This window comes from Molossus molossus, unplaced genomic scaffold (assembly GCF_014108415.1).
Source record: "Molossus molossus isolate mMolMol1 unplaced genomic scaffold, mMolMol1.p scaffold_m16_p_15, whole genome shotgun sequence".
In the NCBI taxonomy this organism is placed as follows: domain Eukaryota; kingdom Metazoa; phylum Chordata; class Mammalia; order Chiroptera; family Molossidae; genus Molossus; species Molossus molossus.
In genome coordinates this window covers 25,852,377-25,871,077 of record NW_023425350.1, presented here as the reverse complement: position 1 = coordinate 25,871,077, position 18,701 = coordinate 25,852,377, and the positions used below count along the sequence as shown (strand labels likewise).

Below are 18,701 nucleotides of genomic sequence, written 5' to 3'. Positions count from 1 at the left end.
TATTATTTCAGATTATTTTGTTATAGTCAGTCTCTAGTGTTAGTAACACTCACCAAAGTGCCCTTCTTTGTTCAGTTTCATTATCTAGAAATTAGTCACTGTGAAATTTACTCTTAATTCTTGTATTTTTTTTTCTTTATTGATTTCCCAGCTCATGGCTATCTTTTCACTTTCTCAATAGTATCTTTTTGTAAACCAGAGTTATTAATGTAGTCGACAAATTCATTCACCAAATTGAATGCCACCTGGTAGCTTGAGGTACATCTGTGGAAAAAATATCAAAGTTTATCAATATTTTCCTGTATGGTTTGTGCTTTTTGCATTTTCTAGAGAAATCCCAAGATTATCTTCTATAATCTAAATATTTGATAATTTTGTTTTTATATTTAAACCTTAATCCATGTGGCGTTTATTAGAGGGGGAATTGAGAAAGTGATCTAGTTTACTCTATTTTTAATAAATGATCTATTATGTTAGCACCATTTTTGAACAACTCATTTTTCTCCACTGATCTATAACAGTTTCATTATCATATACGCATTTTACCTGTGTGTATTATATATTCATTTTCATTTACATTTAGGAAATTTGCTGTATCAGCAAAAATCCCTGAAACCAAGTGGTGTCAGAAGTGTTGTGTTGGTAAGTAAACTGTCCAATAACTTGTGGCTCTCCTGCTTTTGCAAAGTGGGTAAGAAAACACTAAGAGGCTTATTTTTAAAGCTAATGTAAAACAGTACTACTCCAGGGCATTCTGCCAGTAATAATTTTTTCTGCCCCTGAAATAACAAATGTCTTCACCATTCTATCTTCATGTAAACTAAACCTAATATAGTACCTTGTACATAACACTTGTTTTGCAAATAATTTATTAAATGGAGAAAATAGGATGACTTTTTATTACAGCACTTTATTACATCCTGTTTTTCAAGGGACCTATTATTTACCATTCACCATTGTGCTTGGTAATGGCTTATGAGACTGCATATATTCAGTCAGCATGTATTTTAATGCCTTTAATGTGTGAAACCTTATGCTATGAAGGTTAGCGTTTTCCTGCTCACATCCCTCTAGCCTCAATTCCTCTCTTATCCCATAACAACTAGCTTTTTTATTTGCATATAGCAAAACCAAAAAATAGTTTCCTTCCCCTAAAAAACTCTGAGGCAGTTAGTTCAGCTTCATTATTTGTAAATCTGTATTTTGATATGTGATTTATGTCATCATGTAGTTACAACCAAAGCACCACTGCCTCCGGACATTACTACCAAAAGCACCCTGAATCACTTGTCCCTAAATGTGCTGTAGGCTATCAATTCGGCACTTTCTCTCCAAATCTACTTTGACCCTTCTTCAGGATCTTGCTGCCCCAGCTAATCTCCCTGCTACCTTAAGAACTAACTCTCCTTTCCGCCCCCAGGCCCCATAACAATCAGCAATTTCATTTGTGCAGATAAACAGAAATCCTGCAAGTGATGAGGGAGTTTCTCGCTGTTACCTGGAACAGCATTTCTTTTGCACCCTGCAGTCTAATTAAGAAATGGAACTGGCAGCCAGCTTTTGTTTGTTTGTTTGTTTGTCTGTGTGTCTGTTTTTGGAGCATGAAACTATTGTAAGACTTTGTATTATAAGAGAACTTACTATACTTTTTTGCCTTGACAGTGAGAAATCCTTACACGGGCCATAAATACCTATGTGGGGCGCTTCAGACTAGCATTGTTCTGTTAGAATGGGTTGAACCAATGCAGAAATTCATGTTAATTAAGGTAAGCATGAAAGTCAACCTAAGTCACTCTTAGTATAAAAGCTGAATTAAACCCCTTTTTCTGTTCTTTTGAAAATCAATGTTTTTCCAGTTAATTCTCAAGTTAATTTAATAATTTTGGATTATGTGGCAGGGTAGTGAAAATCTGCCCAATTGTAAGGAACTCAGTTGGCCTGAAAAAAGTTTGAAAGAGACTAGAGAAATAGTTCAGGGATATAGCAGTAGGAGCTAGAAATACTGTCACTCATATATATATATATATATAGTATGTCAAGAATGTGTGCTAAGCCCAGCCAGTGTGGCTCAGTGGATGAGGCCTGTGGACTGAGAGGTCCCGCTTCGATTCCCAGTCAGGGCACACACCCAAGTTGCGGGCTCCATCTCCAGTGAGGGAGTGTACAGGAGACAGCCGATTGTGTTTCTCTTTCTCCCTTCCTCTCTCTCTAAAATAATTTTAAAACTTAAAAAAAAAAGAATGTGTGCTGAAAGAGTATTGAAATGCTTGAATATGTTCTCTGCTTGACCTGCGCCATCACAGCAGAGAAACAACCTGCAGGTTGCGTTTGGCCTGTGAGGACACAGGATAACTGTGATGGGGAATCGCTTGTTTTGGTTATGTGCCTACCTATTGCTTTGCCCAGGTGTTTCCTTGGATGGCCGTTTTGTGCCCGAGCTTCTCTAGAATCTTTAATTGAATATTTTTTTAAATATTTTTTATTAATTCTTTAGAGAGGAAGTGGGGGGGAGAAACACTGATGTGAGAGTGGAACATTGATCGACTGCCTCTCACGTGCCCTCCACCAGGGACTGAGCCCAACACCCAGGCATGTGCCCTGACTGAGAGCAGCTGACAACCCTTCCATGCACGGGACCATGCCCAACCAACAGAGCCATGCTAGCCCGGGTTAATTAGTGACTGTTTTAAAAAATACTTAATATTATTCAGCTCTAACTTAAAATTTGGAGGAAAAACTAAAGTACAGGCTCAGTCACACCAAGGAAATTCCAGATGAAATTTTTAAAGCTGTCTTCTTTGCTGCTTTATCTAGATTAAGTAAGATTAGTAAGCATTTCCCTTTGGGCTCATTAGTCAGGGCCATCTTCCTGGTGTCATCTACCTAGCATAGAGAAAACATGGATGGGTAGTTTTTTTGTTTTTTGTTTTTTTTATCCTCACCCGAGGACATTTTTCCATTTTTGTTCAGATAGAGTGGAAGGGGGAGAGAGAGAGAGAGAGAGAGAGAAATATCGACGTGAAAGGGACGCATCGAGTGGCTGCCATCCACACAACCTAACCAGGGCTGGGGACAAACTGCAACCGAGGTAAATGCCCTTAGCGGGAACTGAACCCGGGTCTCTCTCTAACCGCTGAGCCAAACCGGCCAGGGCGGATGGGTAGTTTTTAAGCTTCCCATGTCTTCTACGTCTTTTATTTCTTACTATTCTAAGAATACTGGATTTACAGTACAATTCTACGTGCAGGTCTCTCTCAAGTTTTCTCACTCTGCACTTGGCTTAAGTTCCCTGAGCTTATAGGCCCTTATCTACCTAATCTTAACCCAACTCTCCTTTCTCTGTCTCTCTGCTTCAATATTATCTGTGTGTTCTGTTTCTGTTCTTGACTTCATGTTGATTAGTGTTCTTGATGTTTCTATACTACAACTCTTATCAGATGTCTTCCAAAACATTCTTATGCTTTCTATATTTTTCCTTCCTCTTAATGACATTTCTGACAAAGTTTTTGCTTCGCTAGACATTTTCATCATAAATAAAAGTTACAAGTTAAAGACATTCCCAACAAACATTTCTGTACTTACTACAAAGTAGGCACAGTGCTGTTTAACTAGGGAGACAAAGATGAGTAAGATATTGTCACTCCCCTCAAGAACCATCACCAGTAGCAACTGGATTTAGAACTGTTACACAGGAGTCCCCTTTTGTCATTGACTTACACACAGTGCTCAGTTATGATTGGAAGCTAAGTAGAAGTCTTCAAAATCTGTTGGTTTTCTTATTTGGTGACAAAAAATAAAACATTGTTTTCTTTCTGCTTTACTGCTTTTATCACATTACAAAGAGAACCATTTAAAATGTTTAACCTTATTAAAAGTATGACAGCTTTTGTCCAAAGCATACTCCCAGGTAATGGGAACGCTCCTATAGGGGTTTTTCGGGAGTGTTGATGGAAGTGCCTATACCTGTGGGATGGAGGCACTCTGGCGGTCAGGAGAGGAAGGGACACGGGAACTACGGGTGCACATGGAGCCTTTTATTCCAACCGGGAATCTCCTATGCATGTGTGTACTCACGTTCTCTAGAACATGCAAGTAGGAGTGTTACCACAGGGTCCTAAGGGGTGCACAACATTAATGAGTAATACAATCAGTTCCCATTTATACTCCCACCCTCAGTGTATGAGCATCATTCGCTCCTCTGAGTAATGCTTGTTATTGTTCTTTATAAGTTTAGCCATTCTGGTGGGTATGTATAGTACCTCATGGTTTTATTCCCTGATGAAATTCGTGTTTTCCAGACTTTAAAAATATGAACTTATTTAGTCTCTTTATAGCAATATAAAAATAATTTTAAAATAATGTAAAATTAACATGGCTGCATTATAACTAAGTTAACTTGAGAAATGGGGCTCAATTTCTCTTATTTGTGTGTTTTTCCTGTCCACACTTATCAGAGGTGTTTCTTGCTAATTAGCATTTTAGTTTTCTGATCCATTTTGCTCAGTTGGGTAAGAAGGCAGAGGAGTATTCCTGAAGCAGCATTGGACTGGGAAACGAGACTGCCACAAAGGGCCGGGGCCCGTGGGCTGGTCACCTAATTGCTGGGTCTGTTTTCAGCTCTGAAAAGAGAGGTTTGGGCAAGTGATTTGTAAGTTCCCTTCCAGCCCTAATACCCTAAAATTAAGTAATTAAAAAAAAAAATTACAGTGCTGAATCTAAAATCTCATAATTGGGATTTTTCTGCATATCCCAAGTTTCTTTGACAAGAAGCAGTATTTATAATAAAGATCTATTTTGTATATTTTTTATAAAACTAAAAATTTTTGGTCATGTTCTTGTGAAATTATTTGGCCTTTGTCTGTCTTTGTTTAATATATTTTTATTTCTTTCTCTAGCACATAGATTTTCCTATACCATGTCCACTTAGAATGTTCGAAATGCTGGTAGTTCCTGAACAGGAGTACCCTTTAGTTTGTGTTGGTGTCAGCAGAGGGAGAGACTTCAACCAGGTGGTTCGATTTGAAACAGTCAATCCAAATTCTACCTCTTCATGGTTTACAGAATCAGGTTTGTGATTGTTATTGAATTATTAAGGCCGATACATATACTAGATTTATAAGTAATTTATTATATCTCTCAGGCAAAATAAATGTATTATATATCTCATTAGTGCATACAAATCCAATTTTGAATAACATTAAAGTGGAAAAAGGAAGGTGACTTGCTTTCAGACAGTTATTTGTTTGCCACTTTTAAAACATACCCATGGTTCCCAAACTTGAGTGTGCATCAGAATGAACTGGGGTTGTTAAAACACAGTGCCAGGCCCAGTCCGAGAGTTTTTCATTCAGTAGATCAGGAGTGGGGCCTGAGGATTTTTATTTCTGTAAGTTCCCAGGTGATGCTGATGATGTTACTGTAAGGACCACACTTTGAGAACCACATATATACACAGACCTCAGGCTAGTAGAAAAGCCGATTTAAAGAAAAGGAAAATTTTATTAAATATAGCTTATTTTCCACTATATTCTTAAAATTGATACAGAGGTGCTACCCAGTAACTTTAATTAAGTGTTTTAATGATTTATAATTAGGGTACAAATTATAAGCAAGCAGCCATGTCCAAAATATCTGAGGGTTCTTGAAAATAATCCTTTAACACAATTTATTTCTTTAAAAGAATTATTCTCAGGAACCCTCAAATATTTTGGAGGTGGCTGCTTGCTTATAATTTGTACCCAATTGCATAGCAGATCCTTTCTTCATAGTAAGTATCTTAAGAAATTGTTTCTAATTGATGAGCTTTTTACAGAAATTTGCTTGTAGTTTGAAACCTTCATTTGTGTTCTTGGAATTAGTACACATTGGCCAGACTTGAGTTTTATGGTAAATAAATCTGATTAAACTTTCACACTTAACAGACATGACCGTAAAGAAAGGTCTTTTTATCTTTATTTTACAAGCACAGTGTTGTTATGAAGCTCCTTTTGCTTTTTTCCCCCTTTCTTTAATAATGACATAATACAGTGTTTGCTGTAAAATAGACACAGGCCATTTTAGAGGGCAATTTGTAAAGGTTTTGCAAAGGCCCTTTGTCAGAGTCTTTGGCTATTAAGGAATGTTAAGGAACCAATATGCCAATAAATATTGATTAGTTTAAGAGCTTGTTGGGAGCCTGAAGAGTGTTCATAAAAGAAAAAAAAAAAAAGAAGAGACAGGTTTTTTGGCATTGACAATTACATGGCTTTCTGAACCCCAGGACCCTTGACAGAGCTTTCCTGTAAGGACATGTTGTTGAAGGAAAACATGACAGGCCCTTGGCAACATTATGTGGCTTCTGATTGGCTCCCTCAAATTCTATGAACTGCAGTCTGCCTAAACACCTGTCTCTCCTTTCAAACTCCTGCTGTCCAATCTCTTTCTCCATATTTCACAGGAAGGGATTGTTGATTGATTGATATTATATTGTCAGTGAATTTCATTTAATGTCTGTCTTCTCCCAAGCATTATAATTTTAAATTTTCTACTAGTTGAATGAAGGACCTCCTTTACTGACACAAGAATTTTTATACAAGGAACTTTTGATTACACTCTTTTACTGTAATGAAATCCCTTTAATAGAAGATAAATATGACATATATAATCCATCTCTGATTTTGAGATAATGAGATAAAGTTAGAGAGTAAGAGAGAAAGTATGACTAGAGTTTTGCGACAGATGAAATTATAAGCCAGTCGTTGCCTAAACTCTGCTGCTTATTAGAGTCCAGCTGGGAAACTTTTAAAACTACTGATATCTCACTTTATTAAAAATATCTGGGGGTGGCAGCTGGGCATCAGTACTTTTTAAAGATCTCTAGGTGATTTCATTATTTAGGAACTAATTGTTATAAGCAGTTGGTAAAAGCTCATTTTCCTGGCTTTCTATTTAGTAATGCTAGACTGGCTTCTTAAACTAAGGAAGATTGTATAGACATGTTCAGATTCTTAGTTGTCATCAAATGTATAAGAGCTAAAGATCTGGTTGGCCTGATTTGCAGGAGGCCTGTTCCATATCCTTCCAACCCTGGTTAGTCATAGAAGCACTAGGTCTGCATATATGTGAAAGTCTGAAATGCAGCAGTCCTTTGATATCCTGAGGTTCTAAATATTATCGGAAGTAGAAGAAAAGCAGGGTAGACTATAGATCAGACCTACTCTCCAGGAAAGGCAAGATCAGAAAGAAAGGCCTGTAGCTCAGCAATTTCAGTTTTGATGTTCACACAAAGCTTGGGAGGTCCTCCTTTCACTTGATGGAAAATCAAGACATTTGAACATTTTCATTTTGTAAGAACTTTGATAATCACTATAATAAAAATAATGCTTGTTTGCATTTTGGTAGTGCTTAATACTTTTCAAACTACTTTAGTTTTTTTTAAACTCATTTGTACTCAAAGTAATTTGTTCTACTCGCTGATTCATTCATTCAATACATATTTATTGCATGTGCTAGGCACTGCCATGTAATGATAAACAAAGCATTGCCCCGGCCTCCTGAGCTTAAAATCAGAAATCAGTTATAGCAGTAATGGAGACAGTTAGACTCCTAATTTCACATATGAATAAAAATAAGTATATCACCAATAGTAATGACTAATTAATACTCCATTTAGTACTCACATAGTCTGACAACAAGCAACCTAGCTCAACTACTATGTATGTGTAGCTAAAAATGTATATCCATTTCAAATTCGGTGATGTTCAAAATTCTTTTTTTTTAATGTCCTATGTTCTAATAATTACTTTTTTCTGGAAGTTTATTGAGTTTTTTTGTGTTACAGATACTCCACAGACAAGTGTTACTCACGTATCCCAGCTGGAGAGAGATACCATTCTTGTGTGCTTGGACTGTAAGTTTTTATTTACGTGCATCTTATTTTAATAAGATTTCTCTTCTTATAGTTCCTGAGTAACTTTTTTTCTCTCTCTAGGTTCTATAAAAATAGTAAATCTCCAAGGAAGATTAAAATCTAGCAGAAAATTATCATCAGAGCTCACCTTTGATTTCCAGATTGAATCAATAGGCAAGTCACAGTTTTGTATTTCTTGTTTGGTTGCATTGTGAGCTACTTAAAATTATTTATTTGGTAATTATCTAAAATTATAAAAATATGTTAGTAAGTACTCATTTTTTTAAATATAGGATATGATGGATATGAAGTCACTATCAGTCTTAACTTTTACACATTCTCTAAAATAGCTTAATAACTATAATATAATTTAAAGAATGTTGTCTTTACAGATTTTGTACTTTTAAGAGAAACAATTATTTTTCATAAACTTATGAATTTCCATTTCCTCTAGATTACTGTAGTTTCCCCATAGGTACTTCAACATTTAGTACTTAGTATACTCTGTTATATTTCTGCCTTATATCTGCTGATCAGAAAGTTTTAAGAATTACATGGACTTTTCTGCCTACCATTCTTACATTTGTTTGACGAGTTTTTTCTGAGAAGTGTTTTTTTTTTTTTTTAATTAGTATTTTTAAATGATTACATTCAGGAAAAATAAGGTGAAATGATCATATCTGAGATAGTGCTAGGAACATGTATGACAACTCAGTGTTTAACTATACAGAATTTCTCTGATGTCCTTTATCAGTAAAATAAAGATATTTGCATGTATGTATGTTGGCAGAAGGTAGGGCCAAGGGCAGATACTTCATTTGTCTCCTTCTTGGTTCTGTTTTCACTCTTCTCCAACCAGGACATCGCTCTCCCAGCAAGCAAATAATGAGGAGTCAGTTTTAAGGGACATCTGCTCAAAATGTTAAAATGTAATCCATACTTAAAATCACATAGCCAGGCCCGGCCGGTGTGGCTCAGTGGATTGAGCATCGTCCCATGGACTCAGAGGTCCTGGTTCGATTCCTGGTCAGGGCACCTGCCCGGGTTGTGGGCTCGATGCCCAGTAGGGGGCGTGCAGGAGGCAGCTGATGGACGTGTCTCTCTCACATTCATGTTTCTACTGCTCTCTCTCCCTTACTTTCTAAAAAATCAATAAAAAAAATTTTTTTAAAAAAACACATAGCCAGGGTAAAAGAAAAAAAAAATTTTAATTAAAAAAATCTCTGACAAATATGTTCAATGAATTTTTTTCTTGCCAAAAAGATAAATAAGTTCTATATAGCAATTTTTTATTTCAAAGATAAAGATACCATATGAATATTGAGTGACTGACATTAGTTATTAATTTAAATATTGCTATGCAAGACAGAGAGGGATGAAATGACGCTTATCAGTTGAACTTTTGTACTATTAACAGTAACTGAGCTGTTCTTGCCTGCTAGTTTGCCTACAAGACAGTGTGCTAGCTTTCTGGAAACATGGAATGCAAGGTAGAAGTTTTAGATCTAATGAGGTAAGTCACCTTAATAATTGTATCCATTACATGGTCATAAAACATTATCAAATTCTACATCAAACAGTTTTATTTAACTTTAGAAAATTTCTAATTGATAACAAGGAATACTTGACCTGATAACTTTATTAATATTTACTATATTTAGTCTAGTGATAAAATTAATAGCACATATTTTATAGCCACCTCTGTCCTCATTCAGACAGTTTTCGTGCCTGTTTCACGTGCTTCCAGATAATCAGTCACACTTATATTCAGAACAAGAACTTCCTAATACTGCTAAAAGTGAGCCTACTATGAGTTGCTCTCAACTTTCCCAGACTATCACCTGGAGCCAGAGTGCTGAAGCTCTCCCTCTGTCTTGAGGCCCCTTCTACTTTGTATTTCAGAAATAGTGACCAGTGGAGGCTTCAGCAAAGGTTCTGCATTCCTCTCAAAGCCACCTTGCCTTCTATTTCTGTTACTCTTATTCTCACCTGACATTTATAAGATTCTTTAACTCTTTTCCCTTTCCTTTTATTAACCTTCAGCTGTATAGTCTGAGTCCTTTGTACCTTAAACTCCAGGAATAATTGAACTCCAAGTCATGTGACATTCAATTCAGTTCAACATTTACACCAGAGAGTGCTGGGGTTATAAACATGAACAAGACATGGTACTTGTTTGGAAAATTGTTGGCAAGTAAAAGCATCAAAGATTCTGCCACTACCCCCAAACCAGTCTCAAGTAGGATAACTTTTTCTTGAACATTAGAGAGAAAGGAGAACCTTAGGTGCCTCAAGCAAGAAAATAGCCCATTTATGTCCTAAAGTGTTATTCATTAAGCTCAGAGCATATCCTCTAACCAAGTAAACAATCTAGCACCATGATCATGGGCCTGGGTCCCAGAGTCAAGACATCCGAGCTCAAGTCTCAACTCGGCAGTTTAGTATCTGTGTTACCTTGGCATATCACTTTTCTTTGTTTATATTTTTTCATCTGCGAATTGAGAATAACAAAGTAGTACTTACTTCATAGGTTTGTTAAGACTAAATGAGCCCTGGCCGGTTTGGCTCAGCAGTTAGAGCATCGGCCTGCAGTCCAGAGAGACCCGGGTTCGGTTCCTGCTAAGGGCACGTACCTCGGTTGCAGTTTGTCCCCGGCCCTGGTTGGGTTGTGCAGGTGGCAGCCACTCGATGTGTCCCTTTCGTGTCGATGTTTCTTTCTCTCTCTCTCTCTCTCTCTCTCTTCCTCCCACTCTATCTGAACAAAATATGGAAAAATGTTCTCGGGTGAGAATAAAAAAAAAAAGACTAAATGTACCCTACCTGGTTTGGCTCAACTGTTAGAGAGTTGGCCTACAGACCAAGGAGTCCCAGGTTTGATTCCAGTCAAGGGCACGTACCTCAGTTGTGGTTAGTCCCCGGTCCCAGTGGGGTTGTGCGGGTGGCAACCAATTGATGTGTCTCTCTCACATCAATGTTTTTCTCTCTATATATCCCCCCCTGCCCCCTGCTCCGTCCCACTGTGTCTCAAGATAAACGTAAAAATATCATTGGGTGAGGATTAAAAAAAAAAAAAGACTAAATGAAAGGTATACACCTGAAACTAATTTAAAGTAATATTGAATGTCAAGTGTAAGTGAAAATTTTTTTAATTTAAAAAAAAGATTGAGAGGTGGCAAGCTGCTTCCAAATGTGCTAGTTCTCCCACCAGGCCCTGGAGAGAGGCTTATCAGGAACAGGCACCGGATGCCTATGCAGTGGAGATGCTTAGAAAGAAGGAAATTCTTGTCGAGCTGATCCCCAGCTAGGCCAGCTCCAGGCAGATAAGCTCACCTAGTACAGTTCCTCTGAGAGAGTTCTACCAAAGAAGAAAATCCTGCATTATCTTGGCATCCAGCTGGGGTGAGAGAGGCAGATTCCTTGGAGGTCAGAGAGGGACTGTGTTAGGCAGTGAGGACTGTTATTGGGCATCTACCTTCTTACCTCCCTGTTCCCCAGCTGCCCTCCGAGTTCAAGGAAAGTCCAGCAGCTCTTAGATGTCCAGTCCTCTGGCTGGCCAGACTAGGAGTACATACCCAAGAAAAACAGGCACCATTCTTGCCCTGAAAGACCTCACAAGCAAGGTGGGGAGGTGAGGTTCCTAGACTGGAAACAATATGAGGGTCATTGTGAGGATCAACTGAGATCAACTAGGGGCTGGCACAGAGTGAGTGCTTAATAAACAACAGATGGTACGATTATCATTGTTATTATCAATAACAACTGGTTCAGAGTCTGGCTGTGGGAACAAGAGGCTGAACTATTGCAGAAGCCAAGATCCCGAAGAGGAAGCCAAGGGGCTGAGAGGCCTGTCCATCCACATGAGTGATGAAATGAAAACACTAAGGGTGATCAGGGAGGCTGTGCCACCAGACCCTACAGGACACCTATTGTAATAGGCCACCCTACCTAGGAGACATAGCAGCTTTACCTAATACACAGAAACAAACACAGGGAGGCAACCAGAATGAGAAGACAAAGAAACATGGCCCAAATGAAAGAACAGGATAAAATTCCAGGAAAAGAACTAAACAAAATGGAGATAAACAATCTAACAGATACAGAGTTCAAAACACTGGTTATAAGAATGCTTAAGGAACTTAGTGAGAACCTCAAGAGCATAATAAAGGACCAGTCAGAAGTGAAGTATGCGCAGTGAGAAATGAAGGAAGCACTAACTAAAATAAGGAATAGTTCACAAGGAAGCAAAGTAGAGTAGGTGAAGCCAAGAAGCAAACCATCAAGTTGGAATATAATAAAGCAAAAGTCACCCAATGAGAACAGCAAAAAGAAAAAAAAAAATCCATAAAATGAGGATAGTGTAAGGAGCCTCTGGGACAACTTCAAGCATACCGACATTAGCATCATGGTGGTGCCAGAAGAAGAGAGAGAACAAGAAATTGAAAACCTATTTGAAAAAATGACGGAAAATTTGGTGAAAGAAACAGACATACAAGTCCAGGAAGCACAGAGAGTCCCAAACAAGATGAACCCGAAAAGGCCCCCACCAAGATACATCATAATTAAAATACTAAAGGTTAAAGACAAAGAGAATCTTAAAAGCAGCAAGAGAAAAGCAGTTACGCATAGGGGAGCTCCCATAAGACTGTCAGCTGGTTTCTCAAAAGAAACTTTGCAGGCCAGAAGAGAGTGGCAAGAAATACTCAAAGTGATGAAAAGCAAGGACCTACAACCAAGATTACTCTATCCTGCAAAGCTGTCATTTAGAATCGATGGACATCTAAAGAGCTTCACAGACAAGAAAAAGCTAAAGGAGTCCATCACCACCAAACCATTATTGTATGAACTGTTGAAGGGTCTTCTTGAAGATGAAGAAGAACAAAAATATGAACAATAAAATGGCAATAAATATCTATCAACAATTGAATCTACAAACAAAATGAACAAGCAGAACAGGAACAAACTCATAGATAGCAGAGAATTTTTTGTTGGTTGCCAGATGGGAGGTGGGTTGGGGGAATGGGCGAAAAAGATGAAGGGATTAAGATGTACAAATTTGTTGTCAGACTGATGAACCTCAAGAGGGAAGTGGGGAGGAGAGGTGGGAAGAGAGATACCAGAGAACTTACATGCATATATGCATAACCAATGGACATAGACAGTAGTGTGGGGAAGGAACGAGGGGTGTGAGAGTGGGGAGGAGAGGGGGTCAATGAGGGAGAAAAAGGGGGGACATCTGTAATACATTCAACAATAAAGAGAAAAATTAAAAAATTTTGAAGAGATTGAATGAAAGGAAGCATGAATGTGCTTCATAATGCCTGGCCTATAGTAAATATTCAAGAAAGGTTGCTGCTAATATGTATCTAGTAGTAATTTCCACAAAAGGCTCACTTCTCAGGAAGATGTTTAAAAGTCATCTCAGGGAATTGAACAGGGAGGTAAAAACAGTCAACAGCTAATAAACACTAGGCAAAGAAAGAAAGGCATTATAGTCAAGATACAAGAGTGTGGTTTTAGAAAAAGAAAGAAGTCTGGCTGGTGTGGTTCAGTGGTTGAATGTCAGCCCATGCACCAAGAGGTCACTGGTTCAATTCCCAGTCAGGGCACATACCCAGATTGTGGGCCAGATCACCAGTGGGGGGGCATGCAGGAGGCGGCCGGTCGATGTTCTGTCTCATCTCTCTCTCCCTCTTCCTTCCTTTCTCTAAAATCAGTAAAGAAAACAAAAGTTGTTTTTGAAGGAAGAAAGAAGAGTTTGTTCTAAAAATTCACCTGACAGGCTTTTTCAAATTACCTAGGCAGCCCTTACTGTATACAGTCCCTACTAGGCAAATCCCAAAGTATCATGAAGATCAGGCATGACCACTATTACTGACGTGAGCATGTTATATCTTACAGCCTTCAGGTATGCTGGGATACAAACAAAGTTAAGAATCATGGGTGTTTCCACAATAACCAATTGTAGCAGTACTGATGGAATAAAATTAGTTTCAAAATCAAATTGTTTTTTTCAGCCTTCCAAAGTTTTGGGAGAAGTTACTGCCATTATAATTTGAAATGTTTTGCATTCAGTAACCAATAAATAGTGAGTTTCTCTTTCTCCTGTAGACTTATTCTTAACTTCCCAACTGGTGACACAGGACTTCTTAGAGGGTATATGCCATGAGAAAATATTATTTCAGGAGACTGGGAAAGAGAATTATCTGTTGAGCACTTCCTTAGCTAGGCATTATACTCACTAATACTTATAAGAACACCTCAAGATACTACTGCAAGGTAGATATTTTCTATCCCATTCTGCAGAAGGCAAAATTGTTTCCAACAAATTACATACCTTGTGCAGTGTCACAGCTAGTAAGCAGGAGAACTGGGATTCAGACTCAGGTCCTAAGTTTGTCCCATGGGACCACACTGCAGCCTTTCAAGTGGCTTACTGCTGCAGTAACCTTGCTGTCAACATAACTGACAAAAGGTTTCTGAAAAATAAAACAGACTGGGTGTTTTGCTTTAAAATTTTTCCCTTGAGTCCTATAATTTAACAGATAAGTGGTTTTCCTTCTCTCCCTCTCTCTCTCTCTCTCTCTCTCTCTCTCGCTCTCGCTCTCGCTCTCGCTCTCGCTCTCTCTTTCTCTGGTACATGCCTTTAGCAGGAACCGAACCCAGGACTCTCTAGTCTGCAGGCTGACACTCCAGCCGCTGAGCCAAATTAGCCAGGGTGCTACTCTCATATTTTATGATCAATTCAAAATTAGCCACTTTTTCCCTAAACTAACAAATTGATATACCAATATTAACAAATTCACAGTCAGGCAGGGATCTATTGCCATCATAGGAATATTTATTTTCCATAGTGCTATAAATTAAATGCCCATATAAAATTTTATGTCTTTAACTTCAGAAATTAAATTTATATTTTAATTGAACAGGTAACACAAGAAATTTCAGATAGCACAAGAATTTTCAGACTGCTTGGATCTGACAGGTATGAAAGGGGTTGTATTAAATACAGAGCACTAAAAATAATGTTTTATAAATCCAGCATGAAACTGGTTTCTTTTTCAAGAGAATTGAAATTTCTACAGTAATATATTCAGCAGTATAGTTTCACACAATTAGAATTCACAAGTCAAAGTTTTAAAGCCTTTGAGAATTTGCTCGATCTTCCAAGAAACGGGAATATGTAGGTCTGTTAGTAATAGTTTTACATTAAACACACTACCTAACGATAATTTACAGCACAGGAAAGGGAATGCCGTATGCTAACAAGCAGAAACTTTTTACTTGACTGCCAAATAGGATTTTTTGGGTTTTATTCTGATTTATTTTTCTGACTTTTAAACTACAAATTGTTTTTAGGAATTTTAATAAATTATTCCTAATAGTGATGGGAGGTGGTTGGTAGCAAAACTATTTCCCAGAGCTAACACTGGCTCTTTAATCATAGTGATTTACTTGTGATGTCTGTCTACAAATCAGATGAGCAGCATTTATAGAGGCATACAATGAAGAAGCAATGGAAAGTTTTTCTGTTAACATTAGTTTTCAAGAATAACTTTATTTTGTTATCTGTGTGTGTTTTTTTTGTTCGTTTATTACTTTTAGGGTCGTGGTTTTGGAAAGTAGGCCAACTGATAACCCCACAGCAAATAGCAATTTATACATCCTGGCGGGTCATGAAAACAGTTACTGAGAAATATTGTGCTTTGACAGTTAACTATAGAAAGAAAGAACACTACTGCTGCAACATTCATGGATGCTTGAAGCTGTACAAAAGCTGCAGTAACCTGGCTTCAGTTACTTGTGATTTACTGTGGCATGAGACAAGATGGGGAACATTTTTGTTTTAAGTGGTATGGATATATTTAGCATATTGAACCACACAAGTGCTTAATTCATTGTTATGTAATCTTTGTACATATAGGCAGTATTTTTCTGTGAAACTTCATATTGCTGAAGACATACACTAAGAATTTATGTAGATAATGTACTTTTATGAGATGTACAAGTAAGTGTCTTATCTGTACAGATGTAAATGTTGATGAAAATGCATTTGGGGTAATATTTTAAGAATTGTTTAGTATACTCTTGGGTGTGACTATATTACAAAATGGGATGCTGGCAATGAAACAGTACATTTAACACTATTGTATTTTTATTATATATAATTTAGTAATATGAATATAAATCTTGTAACTTTTAAGGTTATAATGGAGGCTGTAATCATTTTATAATCTTGTTTTTAATTTTAATGCAAGTACACTGGTGTTTATATTTGCACAAAGTATTGATATGTGATGTATTAAGTCACAAAAGTAAGCTGTGACATTGTCAATATGCATTTGGCTCCACAACATCTTTTTTAAATGTATTTGGATTATTTTCTATGTGAAACAAACCAATTAACCACCTGTTGTAGTAACTGGTCTTTTTATATTTAAGCAGAATCCTGTAAGATTGCTTGTCTGTGCTTAAAAACAATACCTTTGAAAAAATTTTGAATCACAGAACAGCGGTACCGTGATGTAACACTGCAGTTGTTGTCTGAATTACAGTGTGCACAAAGGAAAAATTAGCATTATTAAAGTGTCCACACTAAACATTTCATATAATCACGTTGAACTGTAACATTCCATAGAGCGAAGTGGTTTGAATTTCTAGTGGAATTTTTACTTTTGTTGGCCTTATTTTATGATCATTTTCATATTTCTTTTGATTTAGAGTATTACTACATGGCCAAAATAATTTAGTTACTACCTCATATAAACAATATAATGGTTACTACACATCACAGGAACTTAGTTTTGGTTAAGGTCATTTTTGATTGCTTTTTTCCAATGGAATATGTATATACCAAGTTTTAGCAAAATGCACACTTTTGGCTCTTTTTTGGTATATGGTCTTTATATTTTAATGTGAGTATATACACTAAGAACAAACTAAATTGTGGTTTATGGTCTTCATTTATTTTAATTGATAATGCTTTTAAATATGTTCTCGATTGTACATAGTGTAAAATAAACATGTTGGTTTTTTTTAACATGCTGTTGTATAGTAGCTTGTTATCTGGCTTATCTATATATAGTAAAACTAAAATATATTGAGAAAAAATGTTTTTAAATTATATCCTGCATTAAATCCTTAAGTATCAATTCTGATTCCTCATATTATCTTTTTTTTTTTTTTTTTTTAATCTTTCACCATCTTTTGTAGAATTTTCAGCTTCCTGATTAGGAAAATGAATTAAACATTCATAGTCTTTTGGTTAGAGCAGGTGTTGTCAAACGACATTCCTCAGCCCATTTGCACTCACTGCCTGTTTTTGTAAATAAAGCTTTATTAGAACACACTAGGTATTCATGTACGTGTTGTCTATGGCTGCTTTAGCACTATAATGGCAGAGTTGAATGGTTGCAAAAAAAAACTTACTGTCCCACAAAACCTAAAATATTTACCATCTGATCCTTGATAGAAAAAGATTGCCAACTCCTGGGTTAGAGACAGGAAGGAAGAGTGTTGGAGAACACAGTTCTGGAGGTAAAGAAGGGGGAAGGTTAGGTGGGGAGAACTGGATTGGGGGGTCACGAAGCACTATTTCTATTCTTGCTAATGCCACTGCCTGTTGTAGAACAGTTTCCTTATCCTGAAATGTATCTTCTAAATTATACAGATGTTAATAATCCTAGCAGTTGTGTACATGTATCAATTTTCCCAAACAAATACCTTGTGGCCAATTTTTACATTAAAGATTGAGTAATGACTGTTTCAAAAGCACATCTTGACTTGTATATATCATCAATTTTCTGAAAAATACAGACTTGTGGAAAATATTTTTGAGAAATCAAGATTCTGTTCTTGGCATTTATTGACTAGGTTGTTGATTTTTTCTCTGGGTGACTGTATTTCCAAGTTTCTAAGTCCTATAAGTTATAGAGAGGGTCACATCTCAAAAAATTATAACCATCACATTTAACTGTCAATCACTAACAAATATTTCCAGAAAATAACATATACAACTTGTTATATGTTACCCATGGACTTTTTAAAAATACAGACTCCTGGAATCAATCTTGGGAGTGAGGCCCAGTAATCTGCATTTTTATAAAGTACAAATAACTCTGATGTACAGCCTTGCATGTTGACATTGAATTTAAATCACTGTTTCTGAGTGTGGTCCAAGGATCACATGCTTCAGAAAAATACTTTTTAATGACAATAAAAAATAGAAATTTGCCCTAGCCGGTTTGGCTCAGCAGTTGGAGCGTCGGCCCGTGGACTAGAGAGTCCCGGGTTCGGTTCCCGCTAAGGGCACGTACCTAAAAAAATAGAGAGAGAGAAATTTGAGTTCACCTAGTAACTTTTTTTTTATTTTATTTTTTTATTATTATTTTTTTTAATCCTCACCCGAGGACATTTTTCCATTTTTTGCACAGATAGAGTGGGAGGGAGAGAACGGAAGAGAGAGAGAGAGGGAAACATCGACATGAAAGGGACACATCGAGTGGCTGCCACCCGCACGACCAACCAGGGCCGGAGACAAACTGCAACCGAGGTACATGCCCTTAGCGGGAACCGAACCCGGGTCTCTCCGGACCGCAGGCGGATGCTCTAACCGTTGAGCCAAACCGGCCAGGGCGTAACTTTTTTTTTAATCCTCACCCGAGGATACTTTTTTATATTTTTATCCTCAGAGTGTGTGGGGGACAAAGAGAAAGAGAGAAAGATCAACATGAGAGAGACATATCGATTGGTTGCCTCCCGCACGACCTGGACCAGGGCCGGGGACTGAACTGCAACTCAGGCGCGTGCCCTTGAC

At 37.3% G+C, this 18,701-nt stretch overlaps 1 protein-coding gene across 3 annotated transcripts in view; it reads left to right on the top strand.

The window, feature by feature from the left end:
- The window catches only part of MAP4K3 (mitogen-activated protein kinase kinase kinase kinase 3), a 151,958-nt gene extending 135,031 nt beyond the window's left edge, over positions 1-16,927 (top strand). Inside the window, exons 27-34 of one of the 3 annotated variants that reach the window (XM_036262865.1) lie at positions 584-642; positions 1,663-1,766; positions 4,896-5,067; positions 7,820-7,888; positions 7,970-8,062; positions 9,331-9,401; positions 14,815-14,870; positions 15,491-16,927. In XM_036262865.1, coding sequence (XP_036118758.1) covers positions 584-642; positions 1,663-1,766; positions 4,896-5,067; positions 7,820-7,888; positions 7,970-8,062; positions 9,331-9,401; positions 14,815-14,870; positions 15,491-15,578 — 712 coding nt within the window. In that variant the 3' untranslated portion in view covers positions 15,579-16,927. The remainder of the gene's footprint in view (positions 1-583; positions 643-1,662; positions 1,767-4,895; positions 5,068-7,819; positions 7,889-7,969; positions 8,063-9,330; positions 9,402-14,814; positions 14,871-15,490) is intronic. The other 2 variants (XM_036262866.1, XM_036262867.1) reach the window with 2 other exon arrangements.
- The last annotated feature ends 1,774 nt before the right edge of the window (positions 16,928-18,701 follow it).